Source organism: Emiliania huxleyi (assembly GCF_000372725.1).
Source record: "Emiliania huxleyi CCMP1516 chromosome Unknown EMIHUscaffold_13, whole genome shotgun sequence".
NCBI classification, from domain to species: domain Eukaryota; phylum Haptophyta; order Isochrysidales; family Noelaerhabdaceae; genus Emiliania; species Emiliania huxleyi.
In genome coordinates, this window is record NW_005201287.1 from 847,872 (window position 1) to 874,258 (window position 26,387).

The 26,387-nt window shown below is 65.1% G+C and overlaps 10 protein-coding genes across 10 annotated transcripts in view; 5 read left to right on the forward strand and 5 right to left on the reverse strand.

The window, feature by feature from the left end:
• EMIHUDRAFT_201161 (hypothetical protein) overlaps positions 1-490 on the forward strand; it is a gene marked incomplete at both ends in the record, with an annotated part of 2,917 nt that extends 2,427 nt beyond the window's left edge. The window contains one exon of the mRNA XM_005789252.1: positions 344-490. Within this exon, the coding sequence (XP_005789309.1) occupies positions 344-490 (147 nt within the window). The remainder of the gene's footprint in view (positions 1-343) is intronic.
• Positions 491-669: 179 nt separating this feature from the next.
• On the reverse strand, positions 670-1,885 carry EMIHUDRAFT_420881 (hypothetical protein). Its single transcript, XM_005789253.1, has one exon. The coding sequence runs from the start codon at positions 1,847-1,849 to the stop codon at positions 854-856; it is 996 nt and encodes a 331-aa protein (XP_005789310.1). The 5' UTR covers positions 1,850-1,885; the 3' UTR covers positions 670-853.
• A 768-nt stretch (positions 1,886-2,653) lies between these two features.
• EMIHUDRAFT_201163 (hypothetical protein) lies at positions 2,654-3,943 on the forward strand (the record flags this gene model as incomplete). The annotated part of the gene is made up of 1 exon (XM_005789254.1): positions 2,654-3,943. One exon carries the CDS (start codon positions 2,654-2,656, stop codon positions 3,941-3,943), a length of 1,290 nt encoding a protein of 429 aa, XP_005789311.1.
• Positions 3,944-4,701: 758 nt separating this feature from the next.
• Positions 4,702-5,230, forward strand: EMIHUDRAFT_63012 (Hypothetical protein; the record flags this gene model as incomplete). Its single annotated transcript, XM_005789255.1, has 2 exons — positions 4,702-4,959; positions 5,096-5,230. 2 exons carry the CDS (start codon positions 4,702-4,704, stop codon positions 5,228-5,230), a joined length of 393 nt encoding a protein of 130 aa, XP_005789312.1.
• A 194-nt stretch (positions 5,231-5,424) lies between these two features.
• EMIHUDRAFT_201165 (hypothetical protein) lies at positions 5,425-9,833 on the reverse strand (the record flags this gene model as incomplete). Its single annotated transcript, XM_005789256.1, has 12 exons — positions 5,425-5,480; positions 5,680-5,854; positions 5,968-6,040; positions 6,177-6,409; positions 6,479-6,638; positions 6,754-6,944; positions 7,101-7,303; positions 7,659-7,685; positions 8,002-8,192; positions 8,956-9,088; positions 9,221-9,348; positions 9,526-9,833. 12 exons carry the CDS (start codon positions 9,831-9,833, stop codon positions 5,425-5,427), a joined length of 1,878 nt encoding a protein of 625 aa, XP_005789313.1.
• A 3,470-nt stretch (positions 9,834-13,303) lies between these two features.
• Positions 13,304-19,379, reverse strand: EMIHUDRAFT_433731 (hypothetical protein). The gene is made up of 2 exons (XM_005789257.1): positions 18,279-19,379; positions 13,304-13,696 (listed from the first exon to the last, which is right to left on the reverse strand). Exon 1 carries the CDS (start codon positions 19,333-19,335, stop codon positions 18,532-18,534), a length of 804 nt encoding a protein of 267 aa, XP_005789314.1. The 5' UTR covers positions 19,336-19,379; the 3' UTR covers positions 13,304-13,696; positions 18,279-18,531.
• A 900-nt stretch (positions 19,380-20,279) lies between these two features.
• On the forward strand, positions 20,280-20,534 carry EMIHUDRAFT_58735 (hypothetical protein; the record flags this gene model as incomplete). Its single annotated transcript, XM_005789258.1, has 1 exon — positions 20,280-20,534. A coding segment is annotated over one exon (255 nt), but the record flags the coding sequence as incomplete, so codon positions are not given.
• Positions 20,535-21,066: 532 nt separating this feature from the next.
• Positions 21,067-21,315, forward strand: EMIHUDRAFT_63025 (hypothetical protein; the record flags this gene model as incomplete). The annotated part of the gene is made up of 1 exon (XM_005789259.1): positions 21,067-21,315. A coding segment is annotated over one exon (249 nt), but the record flags the coding sequence as incomplete, so codon positions are not given.
• A 234-nt stretch (positions 21,316-21,549) lies between these two features.
• EMIHUDRAFT_201172 (hypothetical protein) lies at positions 21,550-22,327 on the reverse strand (the record flags this gene model as incomplete). Its single annotated transcript, XM_005789260.1, has 2 exons — positions 21,550-21,999; positions 22,097-22,327. The coding sequence occupies 2 exons, from the start codon at positions 22,325-22,327 to the stop codon at positions 21,550-21,552; spliced, it is 681 nt and encodes a 226-aa protein (XP_005789317.1).
• Positions 22,328-22,471: 144 nt separating this feature from the next.
• Positions 22,472-24,124, reverse strand: EMIHUDRAFT_201173 (hypothetical protein; the record flags this gene model as incomplete). Its single annotated transcript, XM_005789261.1, has 6 exons — positions 22,472-22,617; positions 22,863-22,927; positions 22,992-23,139; positions 23,306-23,385; positions 23,555-23,990; positions 24,088-24,124. 6 exons carry the CDS (start codon positions 24,122-24,124, stop codon positions 22,472-22,474), a joined length of 912 nt encoding a protein of 303 aa, XP_005789318.1.
• Positions 24,125-26,387: the final 2,263 nt, after the last annotated feature.

Below are 26,387 nucleotides of genomic sequence, written 5' to 3' on the forward strand. Positions count from 1 at the left end.
CCCCCCCCCGCCCTGCCCCCCCCCCTGCCCTGCCCCCCCCTGCCCTTCCCCCCTGCCCTTCCCCCCTGCCCGCGTGGCGCGTGACTCCGCCCTCGACTCGACTCGCACCAGGTGCTCTTGCCGCGCGGGTCGCTAGTTGTGCTGCGGCTGCCCTTCCTCTACTATGCCGACGGATCGCCCCCCCTCGCCACCGCCGCCACCGCCGCGGAGGCCGACGCCGCGCCCGCCTCGTTCCTGCTTCCCGGCTGGCTGAGCGTCGTCGGCGGGGAGGGGCCAGCTGGCTGATGCTGATCCTCACCCGCCCCCTTCCCTGTCTTGAGCTCTCGCTCTCCCAATTCTTGAGGGCAGAGGCGCGCACCTCGCCAAGCGTGCTGCCGCGCGCGCAACCTTCCCTCGCGCGTTGGGCTTGCACCGCGGCTCCGCGGGCGGGCGGGGTTGGGGCGTGGGGGGCGTGGCCGTGGGCGAGCGCGCGGAGCGGGCGGGGGGTTAAAACGTTTCATCAAAGCCGTACAGTTCCTGATTCCGAATGTTAGTTCGGACCATTTTGACAAGAAGTGAACGACGGCGGGCGAGACGATCGAGGCTTTACCATGCGGAATCGACCCGCCTATATCCAGAGTGTGCTCTCTCACACAAAGTGCTCACACGGAATCGACATCTCCGGCCAAAATTATTCAAAAGACAAAATTTCATTTTTCATTTCACCGACACGAGAGAACGGGGCGCACACTCCGCAACTATGCGGGCGATGACGGCACTCTACAGGGCCTCCGCAGCTATGCAGGGGCGGCACATGCTCGACCAGTGGGACAAAAGACTGCCACACAGACCTCAGACCGACACGAGAGAAGAACTACACGCCCATGAGGCGGTCGACGTGGGCGTTGGAGGCGCAGCTCTTGAGCAGCATCATCCGGTAGACCTGCTCCACGTCGCCGCCCCCCTCGCCCAGCTTCGCGGCGTACTTGGCGAAGATTTGCTCCTCGCTTAGCCCGCCCGGCTGGAAAGAGCCCTGCGCCATCAGCGTGCGCACGCCGTCCACGATCTCGCACGAGAGGGCGACGGGGAGGTGGGCCCGCTCGCGTGCGTAGAGGCGCGCCGCCCGCCGCGCCGCCACCGCCAGCCTCGCCCGCTCCTCCACCGGCAGGCCGTGCTCCTCGTACACGCTCTCCTCGCCGTCCAGCAGCTGGCGCGGCAACAGCTCGTGATACAGCCGCCGCGTTTCGCGCGCGTCCAGGTCGCCGAACCAGTGACGCCGCTGGCCGTGCTGGCGCCGCAGCGCCTCCACCGTCGTGAAGACGTACGACCCGTTCGTGCCCCCTACCGCAACCGCGCCCGCGCCGCCCCCCGCCGCCGCGGCGCCGCCGCGCGCGCTCGTGCCGCGCGCAGAGGGGGCGCGGAAGGAGCGGCGCAGAGAAGCGAGGGTGCGGGAGTGCCTCCACTTGGAGTGCAGCAGCAGCGCCGTCAAGTTTGCCGGCGCCCGCCTTTCCTCCGCGACGAAGGCGAGCACCCCCAGCGGCTCGCGCGCGCGCCCCCTCGCAAGCCGCGCGCGCGCGCGCCCCTGGTGGTGGAGGGAGGCGCGCGGCGCGCCGGGCTGGCCGGGGGCGCCGGGCGCGGGCAGCGGCGCGACGGGAGTCGGCGCCGCGGGCCCCCGCGGCCGCATCGTGTGCCAGCCCAGCTGCAGCGCATCGCTCCCGACTTGATCGGGGCGCATCCGCGTGGACTGGTCGTGCGGGATGACGAACATGGTGACGAGGATGGCGATGATGGAGATGTGTGAGCCCCACCGCATGAAGGGCATCCTGGGGTTATTGAGCAGCCCTCCCAGCTCGAGGGAGACGAGCACCATTGCCCGCGAAAGAGGTGCGCGCCGCCCGCCCAAAGCCCCAAAACACTCCCGAAGATTTTGACGACACCGCACTCACTCAAGGAGGTGCCTGCCACAACTTCCCACGCGAACATAGGGCCTCCGCGGTTTTCTTTTTCTGGCGAGCAGACCTCCGGTCCGTCCGGTTGAGGTTGTGGCGCGGGGCGGCAGCCTGCGCGACCCACCCGCCGCTTCCTTCGCACGGCCCCAAATGATTTGTTAGTTTACAGACCAGCGCTCTGTCGCAGCCGCTCGTTATCCATCTCTCCTGAGTCCGTCAATCTCAAGAGAGTCGTGATTTCTTGTTGGTTAATAAAAATCTCTCTCTCTCAATCTCCAGCGGAAAAGAAGGTGTCGAGGTTTGGCCTGCACAAGCATTTCCGGCAAACAAAAAGGAAAACACCGGAGACTGTTCTTCACCTTCCTACATACATACACAGAGGGTGATAACATGCATGTTCTCCATGTATTAAGCCGTACACGAAGAAAAGGGAGACGGGGGCGGGTGTTCTCTAGTACACGGTATGTGCATGCAAAAAATGCGCCTGCGCGCTGCGGGCTGACCCTCACTCACGCTCACACACAGCTCACGTAACTTTTTGTCGCCGTGCTTTCTTTCGGGAGCCAGTCCCGTGCCCCGTGTTGTGCGAGGGAGTTTTATGGAGCGGAATCGACCCTATCCGGTGCTCAAGTGCTCAAGCACTTAGAGTGTGCGGTCGGTATGGCACCGCGAAAGAGAGTAAATCTAAATGTGGACGTGCGCTTCGGGGATATATCATCGATCGGATGCTCTTGCGCTCCGATCTCGCGACCCTGCGAGCCCCCCTTCTCCGCACCAACTGGCGCGAGCCGACGGTCGGCCGATGTGCTCTCATCGCCGCGGTCGTTGGAGGCCTTTTGCTTGCGGTGGTCGTTGGCGCGCCACCTATGGTTGAGCTGCTGGCCTATGACGCTGCTTCCACCCCGCCTCTGTTTCGGATAGCGGCCGATGGCCCCTTTGATGCAGGTCTACAGCACGGGCGGCTCGCGCGCTCTCGCATTGCTGGCTGGTTTGCGACGGCAGAGATGCGGAAAGTGTTCGCGTTTGCTGCTAGTCCGAATGGGAGCGCGGCGCTGGCCAATCTGAAGGCGGATAACATGCGCGAGTTCCCAGCCTTCGCAGAGGAGCTGCGCGGTATCGCCGCTGGGAGCGGCTTCGACGTGGATAAGATATGGTGCGCAAATCTGCTGAATGAGCTCGGCTCGCTCATGGGTCATCAGGGCTTCCAGGCAGCGCCCCAGCATTGCTCAGATGTGTACGCAATCGAGGCGGGTGGGTACAGCCGCGGATTCGTCCACGGCCACAATGACGACTGGTCCAGTGCAGTGAAGCCATTCTGGTACTTTGCCGCATTCACATACGCCGACTCGGTCGCAGCTGGCGGCTTCCGTGCATGTGCGGGTGTGAATTACCCTGCGGCCTTGGTGGGCTGGGCGCCGACATGGAACGAGTTTGGGATCTACTCGACTCAAAATTCGATGGTGCCGCGAAAGTCTCGGGCAGGAGGGCTCGCCTGCGCCTTTGTCCAGCGCCGTGCGATCTGCTCCTCCTCGACGCTCGACGAGGCAGTGCGCGCGCTGACAGTGCCCGGCTGGAGCGAGGGCGCATCGATGAATGTGGTGGACGTGAGAGGGAAGCGGATGGCCAACGTCGAGCTCTGGGAGGACGAGTCGTCAGTGCTCGAGGTCACCGAGGACGTGATGAACTACACCCACTTCAATCAGTACAAACACCTCACCACGCGTAAGGGGCGGGCGGTGGACAGCCCTGCGGCGTTTGCCAACGACCCGCGCCAGGCGCGCGCCGACGGGCTGCCACCGCCGCGCACCGCGGAGGACGTGAAGGCGATTCTGAGCGATGCAAAGATCTACCGGCCCGAGGCGACCATCACCACCATGGTGCTCAACGGCTCGGCGAGGCGGCTTGAGGTCTGGTGCGCCACGCGGAGCGCGGGCTCCCAGCCTCTCTACTCGTGGGACCTTGACACCTTCTTTTCCGCTGGAGAGATTGACGGACTCACTAGGAGAGATGGATAACGAGCGGCTGCGACAAAGCGCTGGTCTGTAAACTAACAATATTTGCCGGCCGTGCGAAGGAAGCGGCGGGTGGGTCGCGCAGGCGGCTGCCGCCCCGCGCCACAACCTCAACCGGACCGGAGGTCTGCTCGCCGGAAAAAGAGAAAACCGCGGGGCCCTATGTTCGCGTGGGAAGTTGTGGCAGGCACCTCCTTGAGTGCGGTGTCGTCAAAATCTTCGGGAGTGTTTTGGGGCTTTGGGCGGGCGGCGCGCACCTCTTTCGCGGGCAATGGTGCTCGTCTCCCTCGAGGTCGAGCTGGGAGGGCTGCTCAATAACCCCAGGATGCCCTTCATGCGGTGGGGCTCACACATCTCCATCATCGCCATCCTCGTCACCATGTTCGTCATCCCGCACGACCAGTCCACGCGGATGCGCCCCGATCAAGTCGGGAGCGATGCGCTGCGAGCAAATTCTCAGTGTTCCTGGCAGAAATCCAAGGGAGGGATGGGAGGACGCCGCGAGGGGGTTCTTAAAGAAAGAAAGAAAGAAAACAGACAACCCAAGGGAGGGATGGGAGGACGGCACGCCGCCACCACACAGGGATTTTAAGGAGAGGTGTGTGGTGCGCTGTTCTTTTTGCCCGGTGTTGCGCTGGTAGAATTCTTTTTGCAGGGCTGCTTGGAGGCGTGCGCGCAGGCCCTACTTTGGGACCGGTCCAGGGGCGAAGCCAACCTTTTATTCCGCGCCGCCGCTCGCCGGCGTCAAAGGCGAGGGGGTCATGTCGTCGGTCCGGGCGCGGGCCAGCATGCGGCTTCCGCCGGAAGTGAATCGCGCGCTATACGTGCGGAACCTCCCCTTCAAGATCACCGCGGAGGAGATGTACGACATCTTCGGCAAGTTCGGCGCGATCCGGCAGATTCGGCTCGGCAACGCGTCCGACACGCGCGGGACCGCGTTTGTGGTGTACGAGGACATCTACGACGCGAAGAATGCCGTCGACCACCTGTCCGGCTTCAACGTCTGCGGCCGCTACCTGGTGCGCGCCGCCGCCCCGGCCGCGCCCCCTCGCGCTGCCGCCGCCGCCGCCGCCGCCCCTTCCCATCTCTGCGGCGGCGCGTCCTTGCGCATGTGGCGGCGCCTAGATCTGAGTGCCCCGGACTTGGCTCGCTCAGGTCGTGCTCTACTACCAGCAGACCAAGATGCAGAAGCGGCTCGACACAGAGCGCGAGCAAAAGGAGCTCGCCGAGATGCGAGCCAAGCTGGGCATCGACACGGGCGACGAGGGGTACAACCTCGCCAAGCGGTAGCAGGCAGCCTGTTCACGCCTGTCTGTCTCTCGGCTTTGAGCCGCGCGCCACATGCTGCTTGCTGGCCTGCGCTGCGCACCGCGCCACCGCGGACCGGGACCGGGGCGCGCGCATGGTTGCCGTCATATTTTTTTCATATTTACGTGTCACATGCCGCTGAAGACAGATCTGATGATGCACATACTACTAGAGTGCTATAGCTCTTCCCACTTCCCGCCGCCGCCCTGCCCCTGGAAAAACGGCGCTGAGCCTGAGGCCTGAAACGCTGAGCTGGGCCGCGCTGGACATCGCACAACATGCCTGCCGCCCTCGACGCTCGAGCCCGGCCGGCGAGCGGCGCGGCGCCGGCGCGCCGCCGGCGGGCGGGGCCGGGGGGGGGGGGGGGGGCGGGGACCGGGGGGGACGTCGACGTAGAGGACGCCCGAGCAGATGGAGCCTAGTGACCGGACCGATGCGTGATGAGTCAATGAGTGGCTCGTGGAGGACGCGCGAGAAGCCGCTGCCCTCGTGCACGTGCGTGCCGTGCCGCTCCCCTCCGGTGAGCACCGCCGCCCACACGTCCACCTCGGACTGCGCCACCCCCTCCGCCACCCCCTCCGCCTGGCTCCCCTCGCGCAGCAGTGCCTCGCAGTAGGAGCGCGCGAGGGCGGCGAGGGCGCGCACAGGACGCTGCCGGACACGGGGCAAGCTGGCTGGGTGAGGGGTTAGGGAGGGGATCAGAGTTGGGGCGTGCGCACCTGCCGCGCGATCGAGCGCTGGTTCCGCATCTGCGCCTGGAAGAACTCGTCGTTGGTGAGGTTGTTGAGCTTCCTGTCCGCGCAGCCGCGGGGGTGCGAGTGGGCAGCAGTGGCGGTAAAGGCGGCGGGGGCGAGTGGGGGTGAGGGGTGGGCGGGTGAGGGAAAGGGGGCTGGGAGGGGGGTTGGAGAGGTGTGGGAGGGGGTCGGACTTGCTCGCGCGCTGGCGCGAGGCGCGCTCGTGCAGCGCCGCGGCGAGGCGGCGAAGGTCAAGCAGCAGCGACGCGTCCCTCACCTCCGCCAGGCCGACAGGGCTCCCAAACAGCTCGCGCGTCTCTAGCGAGAGGGCCGGCTCGACCGGCGGCTCATCGCGCGTTGCTGCTGGCGACCTTGCCCAGCCCGACGCAACGCGCGCCCATAAGCCCGCCAGAGCGAGCCACCCTCGCTGTGGCAGAGTGGCGGCGCGGCCTCTGCGCAGCGGCCGGCGCGAGGCGTCTAGGAAGAGGCGTGCGACGGGCGAGAGCGTGCTTGGCGGCGCGAGCAGGCGAACGGGCGAGTCGAGCCCGGGCGCGATCCGGTGGCGGCCGAGCAGCGCGAGGAGCGGAGGGGAGAGCCTCGCGCGTGGCGCAGAGAGGTCGTCGCCCCACGGCTCGTGGAGGAGGAGCTCGGCCAGCCTATTAACAATTAATCATTGGTAGAGGCGAGATATGGTTATTAATTAAGAGGAGCGAGGCCAGCCTCGAGTTGCTCTCCTTGCGCCGCAGCGAGTCGGCCTGCTGCGAGGCCCACGGCAGGCCGAGTCGCAGCAGCTCGCTCCTCAGCGAAGGGTGCGCGTCTCCAGCGTCGACCATCGCGCCAATCAGCTCGGCCGTGCTCACGAGCGACGTTGCCGCCGCCACCGCCCAGAGGCCACGCAGCACCAGCTCTCGGTTGGCGACCGTGTCGGCGTTGCGGAGCAGTGCATCCATGGTGGTGAGCGCCTCGAAACCCCGAATCCGCATGCTCTCCTCCTCCTCCTCCTCCCCCCCCCCCTCCTCCTCCTCCTCCTCTCCCGCCGCCCCGATGCCGTCGGCCGACCCCGCCCCGGCCGCCTCCCCTCCAGCCTCCGCCCCAATGCTGGCGGGCGGTGACGCAACCGCAACGCACAAGGTCCCGTCCGCTCGTCTCCACGAGCCGTTGAGCTGGCGCCAATGGGCCTTGCCGCCGCCGGCAGCACCGTCGCAAACGGGCGGTGGCGCGTGGGCGTGCAGCCCGCCGCGCAGCTTGGCGTACCGCAGCTTGGTGTACAGCCGCGCGGGCATGGCGGCCTCGAGCTGCGCCCACAGCTGCAGCGCGGTGCCTGCGGCGGGGAGGAGGGCGGGAAAGACGACTCAAGCGGAGCGAGCGGCTGCTGGGACGGCCCCACTGAGCCTTGGGAGTGTCCCACCTGACGCGTGTCTAGGGAGTGTCTAGGGAGTGTCTAGGGAGTGTCTAGGAAGTGTCTAGGGAGTGTCTAGGGAGTGTCTAGGAAGTGTCTAGGGAGTGTCTAGGAAGTGTCTAGGGAGTGTCTAGGGAGTGTCTAGGAAGTGTCCCACCTGACGCGGCGCTGTCGCGCAAGACGGAGGCGACAGGGCCAGACAGCGGCGGAGGGGCAGGGCTGCCCCCGCGGCGCCACCGGGAGAGGACGTCAGCGGAGAGCATCAGCTCGGCCGGACCACCGCCGCCGAGAGCAAACCCGACGCCTGTGAAGAGACGATCCAGCGTCTCGGGCGTGCTCAATCCGTCTCGGCCGCAACAGCTGCGCGCCGACTCCCAGCGCCGCCGACAGCAGCCGTGTGAGACTGCGGCGGCCACGGCCGAGCAAGGTCGCCCTCGCTGCCGCCCCCTCTGCCGCCCCCTCTGCCTCCTCTGCCGCCTTCTCTGCCGCCAACCCAGCCTTGCTGCTGCACGCTGCTGGCGAGCCTCCTCCCGCCTCGGCTCCGCAGCTGGCACCGGCGCTCCCCGCCGCGCCCTCTGCAGCTTGCGGTCGACTCGCCTCCGCACAAAGCCCCTCTCGACTCGCCTCCGCACGAAGCCCCTCGCTCGGGCTGCGCCCCGATGCTCGGCTGGTGCGTCTGCGCAAGAGCAGCAGCGCGAGCGGCGCTAGCACAGCGCCGAGAGTGGCGGCGGCGGGCCAGCCGGCCTCCTCCAGGTCGGCGAGCGGGAGCAGCGCACCGGCAAACGCGCTCCCCGCCAAGACCGACCGCACCCTAGGAGGAGGAGGGGAGGGAGGAGAAGCAGCAGCCTCCCGGGGAGAGGAGCCCGCCCGCCCGCGCTCGCAGCCGTACGCCCAATGTGGCCGCGCCGTGTCGGCGTCCGTCCAATCGCGGCCCCAATAGCAGTCGGCTACGGAATAGACAAAACTGCTCGAGTCGCCGCCGCCGCACACGGACGCATTGGCGGATGCACCCGCCTCCGCCTCCGCCTCCGCCTCCACCGCCGCGCCGCCGCGTCCCTGGCGGCAAGGCTCCCTGTTCCACCACAGGTTGACTGCGAGGTTGCGTCCCGCCGGAGAGTCAACCTATTAATTGATTATTAATTGATTATTAATCCATTATTAATTCATTATCAATTAATAGGTTGCGTCCCGCCGGAGAGTCAACCTGCAGCCGCAGGCCGTCGGGTGGAGTGAGCAGCCACCTCCGAGGCTCTCTCTGTCTCTCCGTCTCTCTGCACTCGCCTGGTGGTACCAGCCTTGCGGGATGAAGAGGCAGTCGCCGGCTCGCACCTAGCGGCGGCGCCGAGGCCGGACAGTGTGAACAGCGCACAGCGCCGTAGGACGTATTTTCTTCTCAATAACAAGGTCTGTGAGGGGGCGAGGCGCTGCGGAGAGCCGGATGCGTGCGTGCCGCCGGGTGCGTGCGCAAAGGCGAGGGTCGAGGCGCCTCCGCTTCGAGCCAGTCGAGCTCTGCCCAGCCCGGGTAGCGGGCGAGGTCGATGGAGGAGACGTTGAGGCGGGGCGGGCCGCCGAACCCGCCGTAGGTCGCGTCCCCGCGCGAGGTGTTGTGCCACCCCAGCTCGGCCGACTCGATGGCGCCTCCGTGCCGCGGGTGCCACAGCGCCAGCCGCTTGGAGCCGTCAAAGACGCAGAGGAAGTTGTCCTCGCCTGTCCATCACTTCTCGGATCATGAGCAGCCAACTACTCCAGACACGCACCGGAGGTGTCCTCGCCGTCAGCGTGCACCACCGACTGCGTGCCTATCCACGAGGATGATTGGACAGTCAGTCGCTAATCAACTGTCGCCATCAGCGTGCGCCACAGGCTGCGCGCCGCCCGAAGAGAACCAGAGGATCGCCTCCGCGAGCCGCTGCGTCCCGCTGCCGCAGGCCAGCGGCGGCGGCAGCCACACGTCGTGCCGCAGCGGCCTCGGCAGCGAAGAGACGCAATAGAGAGAGAGGCCTCCTTCTCCGCCTCCTCCTCTGCGTCCTCCGCGTCCTCCGCCTCCGCCGCCGCCACTTTCGCCGCCGCCTCCGCCGCCATCGCTCTCGGAGGCCGCGGCTCCGTCGCGGTAGTGGCGCACAAACGCGGCGAGTGGCACAGACTTGGCCTCACCCGCAGCGCGCGTCTCAGTCTTGGCCAGTTCGACGTTGTCCAGGGTAACGGCGTATGGGCTGTCTCGGGCAGCAAACGCCTCGTCGGTCCAACGTGAGGATGCGGGCATCTCGGCTGCCGCTCCGAGCAGCACCACTGGAATGCCGGCAGCCGCGTCCACTCTGGACCCGCACGGTGGCGCGTAGTACTCACGGAAGCGCCTTGCCGAGGGCCACTCTGCGCGAGGCAGAGCTTCGACGTCGCCGAGCCGACCAGGCAGCGCAAATATGGACGGACCGCTGGTCGCGTCGGCTGGCATTGAGAGAAGCCACCACTGTCGCGTTGGAAGAAACACTCGCTGCGAGTCTTACTCCAGGGATGAAATCCCTGCGTGGTGGCGGCGTGCCGCCCTCCCTTCCCCCTCTCTGACGAAATCTTTGCGCTAACTCTTTTACAGACACATACGGCGAGTCTCGTCCACCTCCCCGCCCTCTTTATAGACTTAGTCAAAGTTGTGCGAGTCACGAGACTCGAGAGGTAGCCGCAGGTAGGGGGTCGTTCCTGGTTCTCGTATGGCGCTATGACTGTTCCGCGCGTTGTATGTTGACCTATAGGAATCGTTTCAATTTCAACAACCGCCGCCGCGAACAATCACCAGCCCTCCCCTGACCACTTGAACTGTAATGACGCGAGACTCGCCAATCCGCTCACTTGCTCAGCCCTCACAGGAGCCACGCCACACCGGGACAGGCCATTCATTCTGCATTCATGTCACAAGCCCTCGTCAATGACGTCATCGCCATCTTCCTCCTCCTCCTCGCCGTCCCCTTCCTCCTCCCCACCTTCGCCACCCAGGATCTCCTATAAGAGCTGCTGCACATCGTACACCTCGTCGTTGTCGTCGTCGTCCAGCACCATGTACGCCTCGCCACATTTGTCGTGGGCGATGCCGAAGCATCTCTGTGATCGTGGTGGAGGGCAGCCGGTTCCAAAACTGCCGCCGTCGTCACCGAGCTCAAAATCGAAGCGCACAAGCACATCTGTGCGCCGCGGCATACTCGCCTGCCACATGCTCAGCGATCTCCGCGACCCACCCACTGACGCTGCAGCACTCGTCATTCACCGTCTCGTCATCTGACGATCCCGCGCAGCTTTGTCGCTTCAGATCGAAGGTCAGATCATCAGCGTTCAGCCTCCAGCGTCCGGTGCGCAGCGCGGCGGGGATGCGGACACCGAAGAGCGCATGCTGAAGCAGTTGCGTGGAGCCATCGAGCACCCCCTCACCCACCTCCTCCGGTACGTCGTCCCGCCCTCCAAAGAATATTGGGAAGCCCATCCGAAGCCGCCCCGTCGCATGATAACCGACGGCGTCGTCGGCACCGGGGAGGACGCAGAGCGGCGGATCGGCGACCACGCGCCAGCCACGCTCTGTCCACGGTAGTTGGCCAGTGGAGTTCCACTTGTACGTGGACGGCGCGCGTGCGAGCAGCTGCGAGAGGCGCCGCAGCGTCTCATAGTAGGCCGCGAGTTCGTGCAGACCTCGTGGTCCTCTGCCGACCTCTCCGAGTGTGTCGTGGTCCCATGAAACGTCGGCCACCCACCGTGCACCGTGGGTGCGAGATTGCTCCTCGCGCCACTCGCCGTCGACGTGCCCGATGGATGGGCCAGGACCTCCATCGCAGAAGAAGTTTTGCATGCACTCCCACAAGTCCGAGTCGTGAGGCACGCTTACGCTGATTGTCCCGCGGTTCTCAGATTCCTTCACCACGTCTACAATCGGCGAAGGCATGCCGGCGGAGGCCAGCGATTCCGCATACCAGGAGATACACGTGGATATCCGCCGAGCTCCGCGAGTGGCTCGCCGGGTCGGGCATTTGAGGTGCCATGGTGAGGGCGCACGTGAGCGTGCTGCGGGCGACATGTGTTAGCGGGTGCATGTGTCAGCTCGCGTGTCAGCTCGTGTGCCGCGGCGTCTAAGTTTCTTTTTTGCCGTCGCGCTCTGCGCACTGCGGCCGGAGCGCGGAGAGGCGGGGCTGCTCGGCGTGAGGCGGGCAGGATACGGCGGGATACGGCGGGATACGGCGGGATATGGCGGGATATGGCGGGATACTGTCAGATATGGACGGAAGCGCAGGCGCCGCGGGACGGGCGCCGGGCGGCCATCTGTTGGAACGACGGAGAGATACATCAAGATACCGCAAAAGAAAGAACCGTCCACACCAGGGCTCCTCGACCCTGCAGTCGTTCCAGCGGCGGGGCGGAGGTGGCGGCACCGGCGGCCGCACCGCCTGGCGTGGAGCCCCAGCGGCGACCCCTCGACCCAGCGGCCGCTCCAACAGTGGGGGCGGAGGCGGTGGTCGCGGCTATAATTCTTTTTCTCGCGATGTTTGCCCCGTCGCGCCGCTCGCGCCGCCTCGCGACCGCCGCCACCGCCGCCCCCTCGCCAAGCACGCCGCCGCCCGCCCGCCTCCTCGACCTCCCCACGGAGCTCCTCGTTCGCGCCCTCTCTCACTGCAGCCCCGCCCACATCGCTCGCGTCGCGGCCGTCTCGCTCCTCTTTCACTCCTCGCTTGCAGAGGATGGCATCCGCTTGCGCCTGCAAGAGGCCGGCTACGAGCTGCCGGCGCAGCCCGAGGGCGAGAGCTGCGCCGTCCGGTGGCTGTGCGTTTCGGCGCTGCTGTGCGAGTCCAACCTGCCGGCGAGGGCGGCGGCAGGCGATCTGTACAGCGTCTTCATCGACGGCGAGGGGCGGCTCTCGTCGTGTGGCTCGACGGAAGAGGACTTCCAGGCCGCCCTCGGTCACGGCGAGGGCGTGACACAGCTCCGCACGCCGACCCGCCTCCCGTCGACGCTGGGCGACGAGCGCGCGGTGAGCGTGTCAGCTGGAGATTTGCACAGCCTGGCTCTCACCGCCGACGGCGCTGTCTGGAGTTGGGGCGAAAGACTCTTGTTGGGCCACGGCGACGAGGAAGATGAGCTTCTGCCGAAGAAGGTCGAGGCCTTCGCTGGCCAGCGCGTCGTCGCGATTTCGGCAGGGGGCGGCCACAGCCTCGCAATCACTGCCGACGGCGCCGTGTGGAGCTGGGGCTATGGAGCTTTTAGCAAGCTGGGCCACGGCGACACGCAGAACCAGCTGCTGCCGAAGAAGGTCGAGACCTTCGTTGGCCAGCGTGTCCTCGCTGTGTCGGCGGGAGGCGACCACAGCCTCGCCATCACCGCCGACGGCGCCGTCTGGAGCTGGGGCTATGGAAGCATTGGCCAGCTGGGCCACGGCGACAAGCAGAATCAGCAGCTGCCGAAGAAGGTCGAGGCCTTGGCGGAGCAGCGCGTCGTCGCTGTGTCGGCAGGAGGCGGGCACAGCCTCGCCATCACCGCCGACGGCAGCGCCTGGAGCTGGGGCTGGGGATGCCGAGGCCAGCTGGGCCACGGCGACGAGCAGAACCAGCTGCTGCCCAAAAAGATCGAGGCGTTGGCTGGCCAGCGCGTCCTCTCTGTGTCATCTGCAGGCGAACACAGCCTGGTCATCACCGCCGACGGTGCCGTCTGGAGCTGGGGCTGTGGAGCCTTTGGCAGGCTGGGCCACGGCGACCAGCAGAACCAGCTACTGCCCAAGAAGGTCGAGGCCTTTGCTGACCAGCGCGTCGTGACTGTGTCGGCTGCATCCATGCATAGCCTCGCCGTCACCGCCGACGGCGCTGTCTTTGCCTGGGGAGAGGCCGAGCACGGCTGCCTAGGCCACGGAGAGGACCTGTCGAACCAGCTGCTCCCCAAGAAGATCGAGGTGTGGGAGGCGGGACCACAGTGAGAGCTTGTAATCGTTTGCACATCGATGCAAGCCCTGTTCTCGGTCCTCGCCCTCGCTCCACGCTTGCTCGCGTCGCCCCCCCGCTCGCGGTGGCGGTAACGGCGGGAGGAGCGCAGCGTGTGCGAGTCAGGTGCGAGTGCTGACGCCAGCTCTTCTCCTCTCCCCTCCCGTGCTCTGCTCCCCTCCCCTCCCTGGTACTCTCGAGCATATGTTCGGAGCGTCTGTCGGAGCAGGCGCTAGGGAAACTCTCCCCCGGAGGCGGATGGGGATGGGTTGGCGCCGCGCCGCCGCCGCCGTGCCGCCTTCTCTCCCTCTGACTGGCACCCACACACAGAGGCTGGGTGAGGGAGGAAAGAATCATCGGTCCACGTTAACATATGTGGATGTGGATGTGCATGCCACGGCGTCGCGTGCTGAGAGCGGTGAGGACTGAGGTGTCCCTTGTTTCTTTTTGTCAAAATGTCCCCTTTCCTACCGATTCTGAGGCACACGCGACACGGCGTGAAAAACCGCGCGCGAACCACGAACAGAGTTACCCTCGTGCCTCGTCCCCTGCGCTGGTTTCACGTGCTTCTCCCAGCGCCCGTCCGCCCGCTCCACCCGCTGCGAGAGCGAGACCACCTACTCTCCCGCCCCCAACATCCACACGCTTGAGTTTGCAAACACGCTTGAATACGCCAACACCGCTGTCGCCGAGCAGCGTCCCCATGCCTGAATCGCGCGGAAAGGAGGGCGAGTTCCGGCCTCTCAAATCGCCCTGAGGCAGGGTGAGAGGATGTCGAGGCGCAGCTCGTCTGCTTGATCAGCTGCCAGAGCCGCGGAGCGCTGCCTACGAGCGTGTGAGAGCGGTTTCTTTTGCGAGACACCTGGGCGTTGCCGGCTGAATGGGGCACGAGGGCTTGAGTCAGAAGACGCGCAAAGAGGTGGCGTGCCTCATTGGAGGTTCATCTTCGCGCCCCCGATGATCCACTAGACGATGCTGACTAGATGGCTTAGTAGTGTGGATGGATGGCTTGGCAAGGTGTGGCAGTGTATAACTCAAAATGGGGCTCGGTAAGTAGACAAGTTACCATTCTTACTGCAGTGTGTCACATGACCACGCGACGCCTCCGCCGGTGGCTCTGCGAGCGCGACCGAGCCGACCGCACCTGCCACGTCGCGACCCGGACATCGCCGGATGCCGAAGGTCGAAAATGGAAACCGAGCTGACCCCCTAATTCGGTGATTTTTTCTGTATGAATTCCCGGGTCGCGCGCCGAACCCCCCTCCCCCCCAGGAAGTAACTTTGGGGTAAGGTCCCACGCCTTACCTAGATGCTAGAAAAGCAAAGACGAATTGGCTCACAACAGTCTTCGCCGGACACCGGTCACCGCACCACATCCACCAAATGGTTGTTTGTTTCATAGCTCCTACTACGTGGTTAGTAAGGGGGGAGAGACGGGTGCGCCACGGTGCGCCACCTGTGCGCTACCTGTGCGCCGGACGAGAGAGAGGGAGAAGAACGAGAAGAGGGAGATCCTGGATAGAGTTTCAGAGAGACAGTGCGAGGGAGGGGCAAGGTGCACAAGAAGGCGCACGGGAGCGGCCATGGCGACGGTGGGGCTGTTGCTTGCGGGCCTGAAGGCGTCGCTGCGCGCGCGAGGCTGACAGGAAAAGGCGCGGCTGCGGTCGCACGAGCTCATGCGCAAGAAGATACCGGCGGGCGCGATACGTCGTACATTAGTTTTACAACTTGAAGCTTGTGTTGACATTGACACAAGCACTCGCCATTGCCGAGCCTCGGCAGGCCATGCACTTATTAAAATCTGGTGATGGCTCACAGCGGCTGCCGTTCACCCAACTATAGTACACTGCCATCTTACTGGGCGGGAGTGGCTGAGCTTTCGACTTGAGCCAGAGGTAACGGACGTCCCACAGCTCGGCTGTGCCACGGAGCGAGGTGAATCCACCTTGCATGAGAATGATGGTGTCCCAGGCGATGCCATGCAGCCGTGCCCGCTCGAGGAGTACATGGTTGAGCGGGTCCAAGGCTTGGTCATCACGGTTGAGCACGTAAGACAGCGCCCTTGCACGCCGTGCGCACGATGCATTGCAAACCATGGCCGAATCTATCGGGGCGAGTAAGCTACACCTAGTGCTAAGATCCGTGCCGAACATTCCTCGGCTCGCATCATGCAGCACCTGAGGCAGCGTCACGAGGCTCCGATTCCGTCGGCCACTCGAATCGAGTTCCTGATAGTAATGAGCGACGTTCACGTGCCGAGTAAAGTGCACTCTTCGCATCACCTCTTGAGCCCACCAGCGGTGGTAACGCATCAGGAGCACACTGATTCGAGTTGCTGCCAACATGTCAGCACCAGCCTGGTCAGCACCAACGATAGGCTGCCGCCGTTGCTGCTCGAGCAGGAATGTCAGGTGAATCCGATTAGTGGCGACCAGACTCTTTCCAACCTCCCATGCGAGGTCAGAGCAACCTGGGGCAATGTAGAACCATGTACCCACCTCTACTCCACGGACCGCAACATGAGTCACTGGCAAGAGCGAGTGGTCAACGAACATCCGCGCGGTCAGGCACGAACGGTTATACAAGTACTCGACTCCTGGAGGTAGTCCCCACTTGCGATAGCCACATCGCCGGCATTGGACGCATTGCGCGGGAAGCTGCGACGCCTCGTGTCGAAGCTTGATCGACATGTCACCTGAAAGTTGAGCGAAGAATGGCTCATTCGGTATCGATAAAGTCAACTACCAGGTAAACTTTATGAGCAAACGGGCGCCGCCCGCCGCCGTTTTCCGGCGGGCTAAAACGATATGATGAGGGCGTCCTTGGTTTGCCTCTTCTCCACGTTCGTTTCATCGGCGAATTCTGCCACTGGAGGCTACTGTAGCGTCAAGCACTGGGTAAACATTTCGTACTACGGCGTCGAGTTGGAGATGACTGAGGGGCCGGTGGTGGGAGAGGGGCCTTCCACTACGCGTCCATTCAACTTCCCTGGAGGGAGCGCGCGTTTCAAGCGTACAGGACATGTCAATGGGCAATATTTCGACACGCTTATTACGGTGAAGCCAGCCGAGTTTCTTCAGGTCGACGTCAGTTACGAGGACCCCACGTACTATTCTGTGCATGCAACGACGACGGTGAACGGCATGGCATGCCTCTATGCGGGAGTCTTGCCTTCCACTTGCACCGACTCCGAAAACCAGGTGGATACACTGACGGCATCTTGCCCGGCGGGCGATCTCACCCGGATGAAAGGGACAGCGTTCAGTATGGCATTCGTGCGCAGCGGCACCAATCAGCTGATGCCATCCTTTGATGAAGTCTTTGCCACCTTTTACGGTGAGTACCATCCTTCACATCACTGAGTTTCGGCCGCACACACGCTGAGGCAGACACCGTAGCCTTTTACGTAGGGCTGCCCGAGCTTCTCATGTCAAGCCCACCCCACCCCTCGCGTCGGCTACTCTTCACGCATGACTGATCCACACGCGCTTAATCAATTTCTGATCGATCATTCGGGTCAGGAAGCACCACCCGAGTAGCTGCGGTAAGTCGCGTGAGGCCCGTCTTCAAATTGTGCCTCGTCCCGAAAAAGTGATGGCCTCCTTAGAACGCTTGCGCCTCGCGGTGATACACTGCCTGCAGCCCTCTAGTTCACCATTCGCTTTCCGTATCCGTCGCGCTTGTAGATGTGGACGGCGAGCAGTCTAACCCTGCGGGGAGCGGCGCCCTTTTCGAGCTTGTCGCGGTGGCAAACAGCGACGATATGGTCGTCGCGCCTGACTCTACGCTCGAGCCTGGCACATTACCAATCTATTCTGAAGAAGGCATTCGCGAGGCGCAGTACGCCATCTCGGTTGCATCACTGAACGTCCCCAGTCCAATCAGCGCGATCAACCCCGGCTCAGAAGCTGCGAAGAGGGCGATTGCGAGCTTCATGCTGACGAGTGCATCACAGATCGACTTCTTATTCGCAGGGCGCTCCTCCTATCGCGTGCTCCAACACCGAGGCTTCTGCTTCTCTCACTACGCCATTACGACGCTCGGCATACCGTGCGTGGAACGGCACCCGCCCTTGGGACCGCCACCTCCACAGCCGCCTCTCCGACCTCCGCCCGTACCTACGCAACCTCCGCCTCTCTGGCCACCTTCGCCCTCCCCTCCATGGGCACCTCCTAACGTGCCGTCACCTTCGAAGCCACCGCCTCCTAGCCCGCCCTCGTCACCACCCTCATCACCGCCCTCAGTTCCGCCATCGCATCCGCCACTACCCCCACCGCAACCCCCACCGCTGCCCCCACCGCTGACCCCACCGCCGTCAACTCCGCCGCTGCCGCCGCCAACACTTCCGCCGGCACCGCCACCGTTGATGCCACCGTCGCCGCCACCATCGCCTCCACCGCTGTCGCCGCCGCCCGCACGGCCGCCTTATCAGCCACCCCTAGCACCGCCCTTGTCGCCCCCTTCACAACCACCTTCACCGCTGCCATCGTCGCCACCGCCGCCACCGCCGCCTCCGTCATCACCGCCCTTATCACCGCCCTCACCCTCACCGCCGTCACCGTCTCTACCACCACCGTCGCCGTTACCGCTGCCACCTGGCCCGTCGCCACCGCCACCATCGCCATCTCCACCGCCACCATCGCCGCCGCCTCCTTGTCCCTCACCGCCGCCGCCATCGCCATCTCCACCGCCACCATCGCCGCCGCCTCCTTATGAGAGGCTTTGTGGTTGGTGCATTACCCTAGTAGTATCCCCAGCTATGGGCGTGTGTCCACGTTGGAGCCAGGTGTGTGCGTTCCTCTCACTCTGCCAACACGCAACACGGCGCCCCGCGCGCGTTCCCGATCCCGTCGACGTTGCCCTTCCTGTACCCTGATCTTGCAAAACAAAACACAAAAAGCTCTCTCTCTCTGATCTTGCAGTCTTGCTCTGCACAAGCGACAAGGTGCGAAAACCCTGTCCTTTTCCCTAGCGTAGCCTTTTCCCGTCCCACAGACCGCGCCGTAATGACGCGTAGCCCGTAGCAAACCAGCAATACCGTTACGATATGAACAAAGAATGCTCATCACTTGTCATGACACCGGTATATGCAATACATGGATGCTATCCTCTCTCCCGCTGTGTGCCTATCGGAGTCGTCGCCTGGCAGAGAGAGCGCGCAGACACTTGTTGCTGGATGCTGCGTGTCGTGGAGGCTGCGCTGTTCTGTCAAGCACACCAGGTGCCCGAGAGCTCGCACCACATGTCGCAGAGCTGCGGCACCTGGCACGTGAGCTCTGGTGCCCAGGCGCCGCAACGCCGCAGGCACACGTTATCGGTGGCGTGGACCCGCAGCTGCCGCGCTCCCATGTACGACGTGAAGGCCTCAAAGTAGGTCGGGTGGGGCGAGCCATCCTCTCTCACGACGCGCGTCAGGATGTAGCTCACGCGTGCGCCTCCAACCGGTCCATCCGCGGCAAACACGGTGTCCCTCCGCCAGCGGTCCTTGTCGAGCTTTGTGATGAGCCACTGGTCGTCAGGGCTGGTCGCCCTCAGCATGCCGTGCGTTGCGTTGCCAAAGGTCATGTGGATCGGCGTGTCCACCTCATCGGCGGCGTTAAAGATGCGCCCAGCGTACGAGTTAAAGGTGTCGGTGTAGGCCCAGTGATGCATCCGATTGTATGCGAGGCCGATCTCAGCTGGCAGTGTCGAAGAGTTGCTCGATGCGTCGGCAAAGGTCATGAGCTCCTCGAATGCCCCGTGTGCGTACAGCTTGACCGCCGGGTTCTCCCAGGAAAGATCTCCGCGCTCGGAGTCGTCGAGGGGCTGGTATCGAATCCACCACACACCGCCTAGGTCGAGCACGGGCGGGGAGAGCAGGTTGGACGCGTCACCGACCACGACTGGCGGTGTCAGCCCATCCATAATCGCGGTCGACGGAATCACCTGCTCCGCCGTGTAAGTGGCCACGCCGCACTCCCTCGCCGCGGCGACTCCTGCGAGCATGTACTGGAGCTTGACCAGGCTGCGCATGGTTCTTGGACAGATAAGGTTCGGCAGTCACCACCGCACGGCCGCTTCACCTTGTTGTGGTGGCGCTTCCGCTGGTGCTGAGTTATTTCTTTTTCGGCGGCTCCCGTGGGTACCTGTTAGTGCCAGTGCGCGCCAGTCCCGCGCCCAGTGTCGTGCGAGGGAGCCACCAAACGAGGGTTAGAGCACCAAACGAGGGTTGACACGACGACGACGAGGACAGACAGGGTCCCCACCTTTGCAGGATTTTGCAAAAGCGAGGGGCAGGGGGGAGGGCGCATCGCCGCGCGGAGAGGGCTGGGCACAGGGCACAGGGGATCTCTCTCGCATAGGATATGCACTCGGCGGCACGGGGGCAAGGCTGGGCGTCCTATGTTTGTGCTCCCCCCCGGACCCCTCGCTCTCGGGCACTAACCATCTGACCACTCATCGACGGGGCTTGGCGAGCGGCCGCGCTGCGGGGGCAGGGCTGGTGAGGATGGGCTCTGGCCACTCGCCCGTGCGGTTGTAACCGCGCATCAGCCGAACGGAGGCCTCGACCGCCCCTCGCGGCAAGCTCTCGAGCATCTCGAGCAGCTCGCCCGCCGCCATCGCCGCCTCGAACTGCTCCCTCGGACCGCCTCCTGCTGCACCTCGTCCGGCGTATCGGTTTCATAGCCGGACGAGTCAGCGGAGGCGGCCCGCTTGGCGGGCGGAGAGTCGGGCGACGGCGTGTAAAGAAAGAAAAAGAGACCAGCCTTTTTGTCGTTCACCGCCGCCTGCGCTAAATGCTCCGACGCGCGCTCACGCTCGCTCTGATGGCGCTCGTGGGCCTCGTCGCCGTCAGCGCGCGTCGCATCAATCGCGCGCGGCGCCAGGCTTGCGCGATGGCGCTGGGGTCTCCGCGAGAGTTTGCTGGCCTCACGCTGAACGCAGATCACGTCGTCTCCACCTCGCCCTGCGGCCTCGCTGTGGCCTACGGCGGGCTGCGGCCGGTGCTCCCAGGCCACACGATTGTGGCGCCGACGCGCCGCGTCGAGCGCTTTGCCCAGCTGCAGGACGATGAGCTGCAGGCCATCGTCCGGCTGGCGCTCTCGGTGCAGCGGCAGGTGGGCTCGCACCTGAACGCGACGGCCTTCAACCTGGCGCTCAAGGACGGCAAGGGCGCCGGCCAGCCGGTCCCCCACCTCCACCTGCACGTCGTCCCGCGCACGGCCGGAGACCTGGCGGTCAACGACGAGGTCTACGGGCGGATCGACCGCTGGTCCCCGGCCGGCGAGCCGAACGTGGTGCCTCCGATGGTGCTTCCGCCCGACGAGGCGCGGCGCGGCGGGGCGGGCGGGTAGGGAAAGGGGGGAGGGAGCGGCCAGAGAGAGGCCACATCTCTGCCTCGCATCCGGCGCCGCTGAGAGCACAGAGCCCTCTGGGCAGAGAGCCCTCTTGCGCCCTCTGGAGCCCTCTGGCCCCGAGCGAGGCTCGCTCGCGGCGCAGGCGCGGGCGCCGAGGAGCGAGGCCGAGATGGCGGCCGAGGCGGCGCGGTACGTCTACGTCCGCGGCGAGAGGGGGCCGCCCCTCCCCGCGCCCGTCCTCTTTGGCCGCTTCGAGCTCGCGCCGACGCAAGTCTTTTACCGCTCTGAGGCGAGACCGGGCCGGGAGACCGGGCCGGGAGGATCGTGACGAGATTGGGTCGAGGTTGAGTCGAGGCGCAGACCCCCCCCCCCCCCCCTCTCCCCTACCCCCTCCCCGAAGGCGGGCCTCTCCCTGGCGGTCGTCAACCTCAAGCCGCTCTCGCCGGGTCACGTGCTGGTCATCCCTCGGAGAGTGGTGGCCACGCTGGCGCAGCTCAACGCCGACGAGCTCGCCGACCTGTGGCGCAGCGCGAGGGAGGTACACGCGCTGGTCTGCGGCGTGCACGGCGCCGGAGCGGCCCTCTTTGGAGTGCAGGACGGGCGCGGCGCGGGACAGTCGGTGCCGCACGCACACATCCACATTATCCCACGCTGATCGCTGGAACTCTGCGCGCAACTGCGGTCTGCGCGGCCAGTGTGCCAGACATGAAGGAAACAACAACAACTGACCACATATATCACATATGACATAAAGTTACGAGACAATTTTGTGTATGTGCCCCGCGCGGCGGGGCGCGGGCCGAGAAGTCTCAGAGCTCACGGATCCACGGTTCTCTCGTTCACCCAAGGGCGCCAAGGAAACTCAAAAGTGCCGATTATGTGTCATGTGTCAACTGGACACTGAGTCCACATGCTTCACTCCTCTGCTGCACGGCGCGCCGCCCGCGCGCCACTGCTGCTGCGGCTGGCCGACCGCCGCCGCCGTCTCGACCTCGTGCGGCCGCGGGTCGTCCTCGCCGCCCTGCACGAAGGTCTGCTCTCGAAAGGTGTAGGCGAACGGCACAAAGGCAACGGCGACCACAAACATGAGAGCCACGAAGAAGCAAAAGTAGGCGACGTCGGACGTGGCGGTGGAGCCGTCGGCGTTGGTGATGAGCAAGTTGACGAGGGCGGTGAAGAGGTTGCCCAGTGCGGTCGAGGCGAGGAAGAGGGCCATCACCGCCGACTTCATCTTGGTGGGCGCCTGCGTGTAAGCGAACTCGAGGCCGGTCACCGAGACGAGCACCTCGGCCGAGGTGAGGACGAGGTACGCGAGCAGCTGCAGCCCGATGCTCGGCGCCTCGCCTACGCGGGGGTCGTGTCGCGCGGGTCGTGGGGCGCGTCGGGGGCGGGGCGGCGGAGGGCGGCGGCTCGCCGGCAGCGATGCGCGTCTCGACGTGGAGCGGCAGCAGGAAGGAGGCGGCGAGGAGGAAGAGGCCGGCCGAGATCTTGCGCAGCGGCGTCACGCGCACGACGCTGCCCGCGAGGTCATACAAGCCGGGCACGCGGCGTCCGCCCTGCGGCAGCACAAAGCCGTTGAACGCGGGGACGAGGAGGAGGATGAGCAGAGGGTTGACGCAAGCGACTTGCGACGGCAGCCACTGTACGCCGAGGAAGGAGCGGTTCATCTTCTCGGCCTGGGAGCGGCGGGGGGGGGAGGGAGGTGGCGGGAGGGAGGAGGCGGGGAGGGAAGTGGCGGCGAGGGAGGTGGAGGGAGAGCGGAAGCGGCGAGGGAGGCGGCGAGGGAGGCGGCGAGGGAGGCGGCGAGGGAGTCAAAAGCCGCTCGCCTGCAGCACCCACGCGCTGCCCGTCTGGTCGTACAGGCTCCAAAAGGCGGAGAAGAAGGCGAAGAGGGGGAGGAGCTTGGCGAGCGCCGCCCGCCCCGTCGCGCCGCACGCCTCGCGCACGAAGCCGGCGCCTAGAGGCGTCCCCGACCCGCTCTCACCCTCCCACCGCCCGCCGCCCGCAGCCCCCGAGGGGCGTGGCGTGCCCGCGGGAGGGATGTGGAGGTGATTGGGGAGATATGGGGAGATATGGGGAGATATGGGGAGATATGGGGAGATGTGGGGGGATATGGGGAGATATGGGGAGATATGGGGAGATATGGGGAGATATGGCGTGCCCGCGGGAGGGATGTGCGCGTAGGAGGTGCGGCCGAGCCACATCGCGAGCGTGGAGGCGGCCATAAGCAAGCCGGGCACCCCGAAGGCGACGTGCGGCCCCGCGTGCTCCAGCAGGGCGGGCGTGGCGAGGGTGGAGAGGAAGGCGCCTACCGCTCGATCATTGGTTCACGAGCAATGCTCCCCGCGGGGCGTGCCCGTGCAGAGGGAGGCGCCTGCGTTGATGGCGAGGTAGAAGGCGGCGAAGGTCGGGGCGAGCAGCGGCTGGTTGGCGGCGCAGAACTGGTCGCCGAGCACCGCGGAGACGCACGGCTTGATGCCTGCAGGAATGGCTCCGAGACGGTGCAGGGAAGGGTCTGTGAGAGCACCGCGGAGATCGCCGGTCGACGCCTCCCGCGCCGACAGCGATGAGCAGCAGCCCCAGCCCAAACAGGAACGGCATCTGAGGCGACGAAGGTGCCGCCGCCGCCGCCGCCGCTGCCGCACTCGCCCCGGCCGACGGCGCGTGGTGTGCCTGGCTGAGGGAGAGGGCGAGGTGGCCTCCGCAGTAGGCGTACGAAAAGTACCTGCAGAGGGCGAGTCGGCGGTCCCACGCCTCGGCTGCTGCTCTGGTGCTGGCTTCTCGCCCTTCCCTCCTCCTCCTTGCTCTCTCCTCCACTGCCGCTCTCCTCCACTGCCGCTCTCCCAAGGCCCGCCTCGCCTCCCCTCTACTGCCCGCGCATGATTGTGCGGTACTTTCCGAGGACCGTCTCGGCGAGCAGCGCGCCGCAGAGAGGGAAGAAGTAGCACGCGGCGGTGAAGGCGTGGTAGTACTCGCGCGCGAGCGCGTCACTCATCCCTAAGTCATGCGTGAAGAAGATGACCAGGATCGCCTTCATCCCGTAGTAGGAGAACCGCTCCGCGCCCTCGTTGACGATGATGTACGGGATGCCGGGCGGGAGCGTTCGCCGATTGAGCGGGTACGTTCGGAACGCGCCGGCGGCGGCGGACGCGCCCGGATACGTCACGCCATCGGGCCGAACGGAGGATTCAGACGAGCTGGCAGAGGCGGCGTCGGAGCCGCCGGCGCCGTCGCCGCGCAGAAGCATCTCCGTGTGCTCCTCCTCGCTCACGCCGTGACCACGAGCCAGTGCGGACCCGGTGAAGATGGTTGCTGCGGGAACCGCGGGTGCTGCGGGAGGAGCAAGTGGTTGCTGCGGAGCAGCAGTTGTTGCCAGGTGTCCGGGGGGGCTTGCGCTCAGGGCGCCGTGCACCCCCCCGGGGGGGACCCCAGAGGACGGCGCCCTTGTAAAGGCTGTCGTACATGTGCCGGGAAGAAATTTTGTTGGCGTGAGCAAACTGCTGTGTAAACAGCTAACGCTGTCTCGCCGAGGCTCGCCCCAGCATCTCGCTCGGGCTCGGGTGTTCCGCTGTTCCCTCACCACCAGGCCTCTCAGTTCACGAGGTGAACCGTGAACCCGGTTCATGAACTAGTTCGCGGTTCACGGTTAGTTCACGGTTCGTGGTTCACGGACTCGGGGCGGGTGCTAGTCGGTTCACGGTTCACGGTTCAGCTCGACGCTGCCCCGCCTGGTTCGTTCACGGTTCGCGGTTCGCCCTTTTGTCCTGCCTCGGTTCGGGTTCACGGTTCAGAGTTCACGGTCCGGTTCGAGGGTGAACCACTGAACTAGTTCGTGAACCAAGCTTATTTTCACACCTCTTACACACCGACACAGTTCGAGAGATTTTTAGCAATACCAATACCAAACAACTCTAACACTCACACGTCATTTGGGGCCTGGAGCCCCTGCACAATGATGTTTATGGTGGTTTAAAGTTTGCGGGGGGGGGGGGGGGGGGGCAGGCCCTGTTCACGCGCGCGCGAGACGTGCAGACAGGGTTGCCAGGTGAGAGCGAATGGCGCGGTTCACGCCTCGCACAACAGAGAGAGAGATGCGCTCTGGCCTCTGCATGGTGGGACATAAAAGAGAGCGAGTACTTGGGCGAGTAGGCCGTGCGGTCGACGCTGCCGCGCGCGACTTTACGCGCGAGGCGGCGCAGCTTGAGAACGGCGGTGGGCGAGAAGCCGCCGCCGAACGTCTCGTGGAGCAGCCAGGTTGAAGTTGTTGCGCTTGACAAAGATCGCGTCGTGGTAGAAACCGCGATGCGCCTTGACGTAGCCGTGGCCGTTCTTGTGGTCGAAGGGTTGGCCGGGCTGCCCGCTTGACTTCATTCACCTCATCGCATCCTCCCGGGCCAGCGTGGGGTTCCGGGAGGTCGACCTTGTACCCCTCGTTGGAGCGGCCGCACACTGCTCGGTACCCCCCCCGCACACCTAAGCCCATGGCCGACCCCCCCCCCAGCAGGAGCGCTCTGCTGCTGGGGGGGTCGGGACCCCCCCCCCAGCAGGAGCGCTCTGCTGCTGGGGGGGTCGGGACCCCCCCCCCAGCAGCAGCGCTCTGCTGCTGGGGGGTGCTGGCATCTCTGTACAGACAGCAGCTGTAAGTAGCTTGCGTTCGAGTTGCGAGAATTTATGGTCGGCATCAAAATCAGTGGTCTCACCGGCGGGGCCTCCTACTGCCAACCGGGCTGTGCGGGGCACGCCAGCCTCTCTTCTACGCCTCTCGTGCCTCGCGGCGCCTCTGCTTCAAGGAGGGAAGATACGGCTCTCGCAGCCCATCATACGCCGTGACACAGCGGAGAGCACAGCGGGCTGTACAAGTCCATCAGACAGTGCTCAATGTCTTCGCATGCTCGTCGTTGGTGATATCCGCGCGAGGTCATACGCCACAGGCCAGCAATCACTCGGTGATGAGACTACTGATGTAGGCGCGACGCTCTGACACCGAGTGTTGCTCGACGCTGCGACACCGCCGAGTACCGCGCAGCGCTCAACCTCGCGGAGTTGGCCTCTCGCTATGATCACGCTCCACGGCGGTCGGGCTGCTTGATTTGTCGGAAGACACCCATCTCTGCTGCTGGAGGAGCGCTTCCAATAATCATAGTGGCTTCGCGCGCGGATTGGACCAGCGCAGTCGATTTGCGACGAGCGAGCGATCCGAGGATCGAGCGGGTGGCCGATAGGCTAGGAAGATCAGCGCTAATCGATCAACGTCAGCGAGACGCCCGAGTGAGTGGCTCACTATACCCTATGACCTTGAGCTATGCGTGTGGTATAGTACAAGATAGACTCAGATGGTCACAAGTCTTTAGTAAAACGCCAGCACTCGGCAGCACGAAGGTGTATTGGGCTCGAAGGCGCGGTGAACACAACCGCCTCGAGCGTACCGCTCAAACACGAGCCGAGGGGGCGGGAGGGGGGGCGGCGGGAGGCGGGAGCTGGGTCCAGTGCGCTCTGCTGCTGGGGGGGTCGGGACCCCCCCCCAGCAGCAGCGCTCTGCTGCTGGGGGGGTCGGGACCCCCCCCCCCAAAAAGAGCGCTCTTCTGGTGGGGGGGTCAGACCCCCCCCCCCCTATGAGCAGGGATGGGGTTAAAAGTGCATGGGGGGGACCCAGAACTGTTCCGCCCACTTTTGTAAAGACCCCCTCAGCGCGGGCTTCTCCTTGTCTTTTTGAAAAAACGGGAACCT

Excerpts from the sequence above, each read along its gene's own strand:
- EMIHUDRAFT_433731 (XM_005789257.1), bottom strand. The coding sequence starts at position 19,335 with ATGCGCAGCCTGGTCAAGCTCCAGTACATGCTCGCAGGAGTCGCCGCG.
- EMIHUDRAFT_420881 (XM_005789253.1), bottom strand. The coding sequence starts at position 1,849 with ATGGTGCTCGTCTCCCTCGAGCTGGGAGGGCTGCTCAATAACCCCAGG.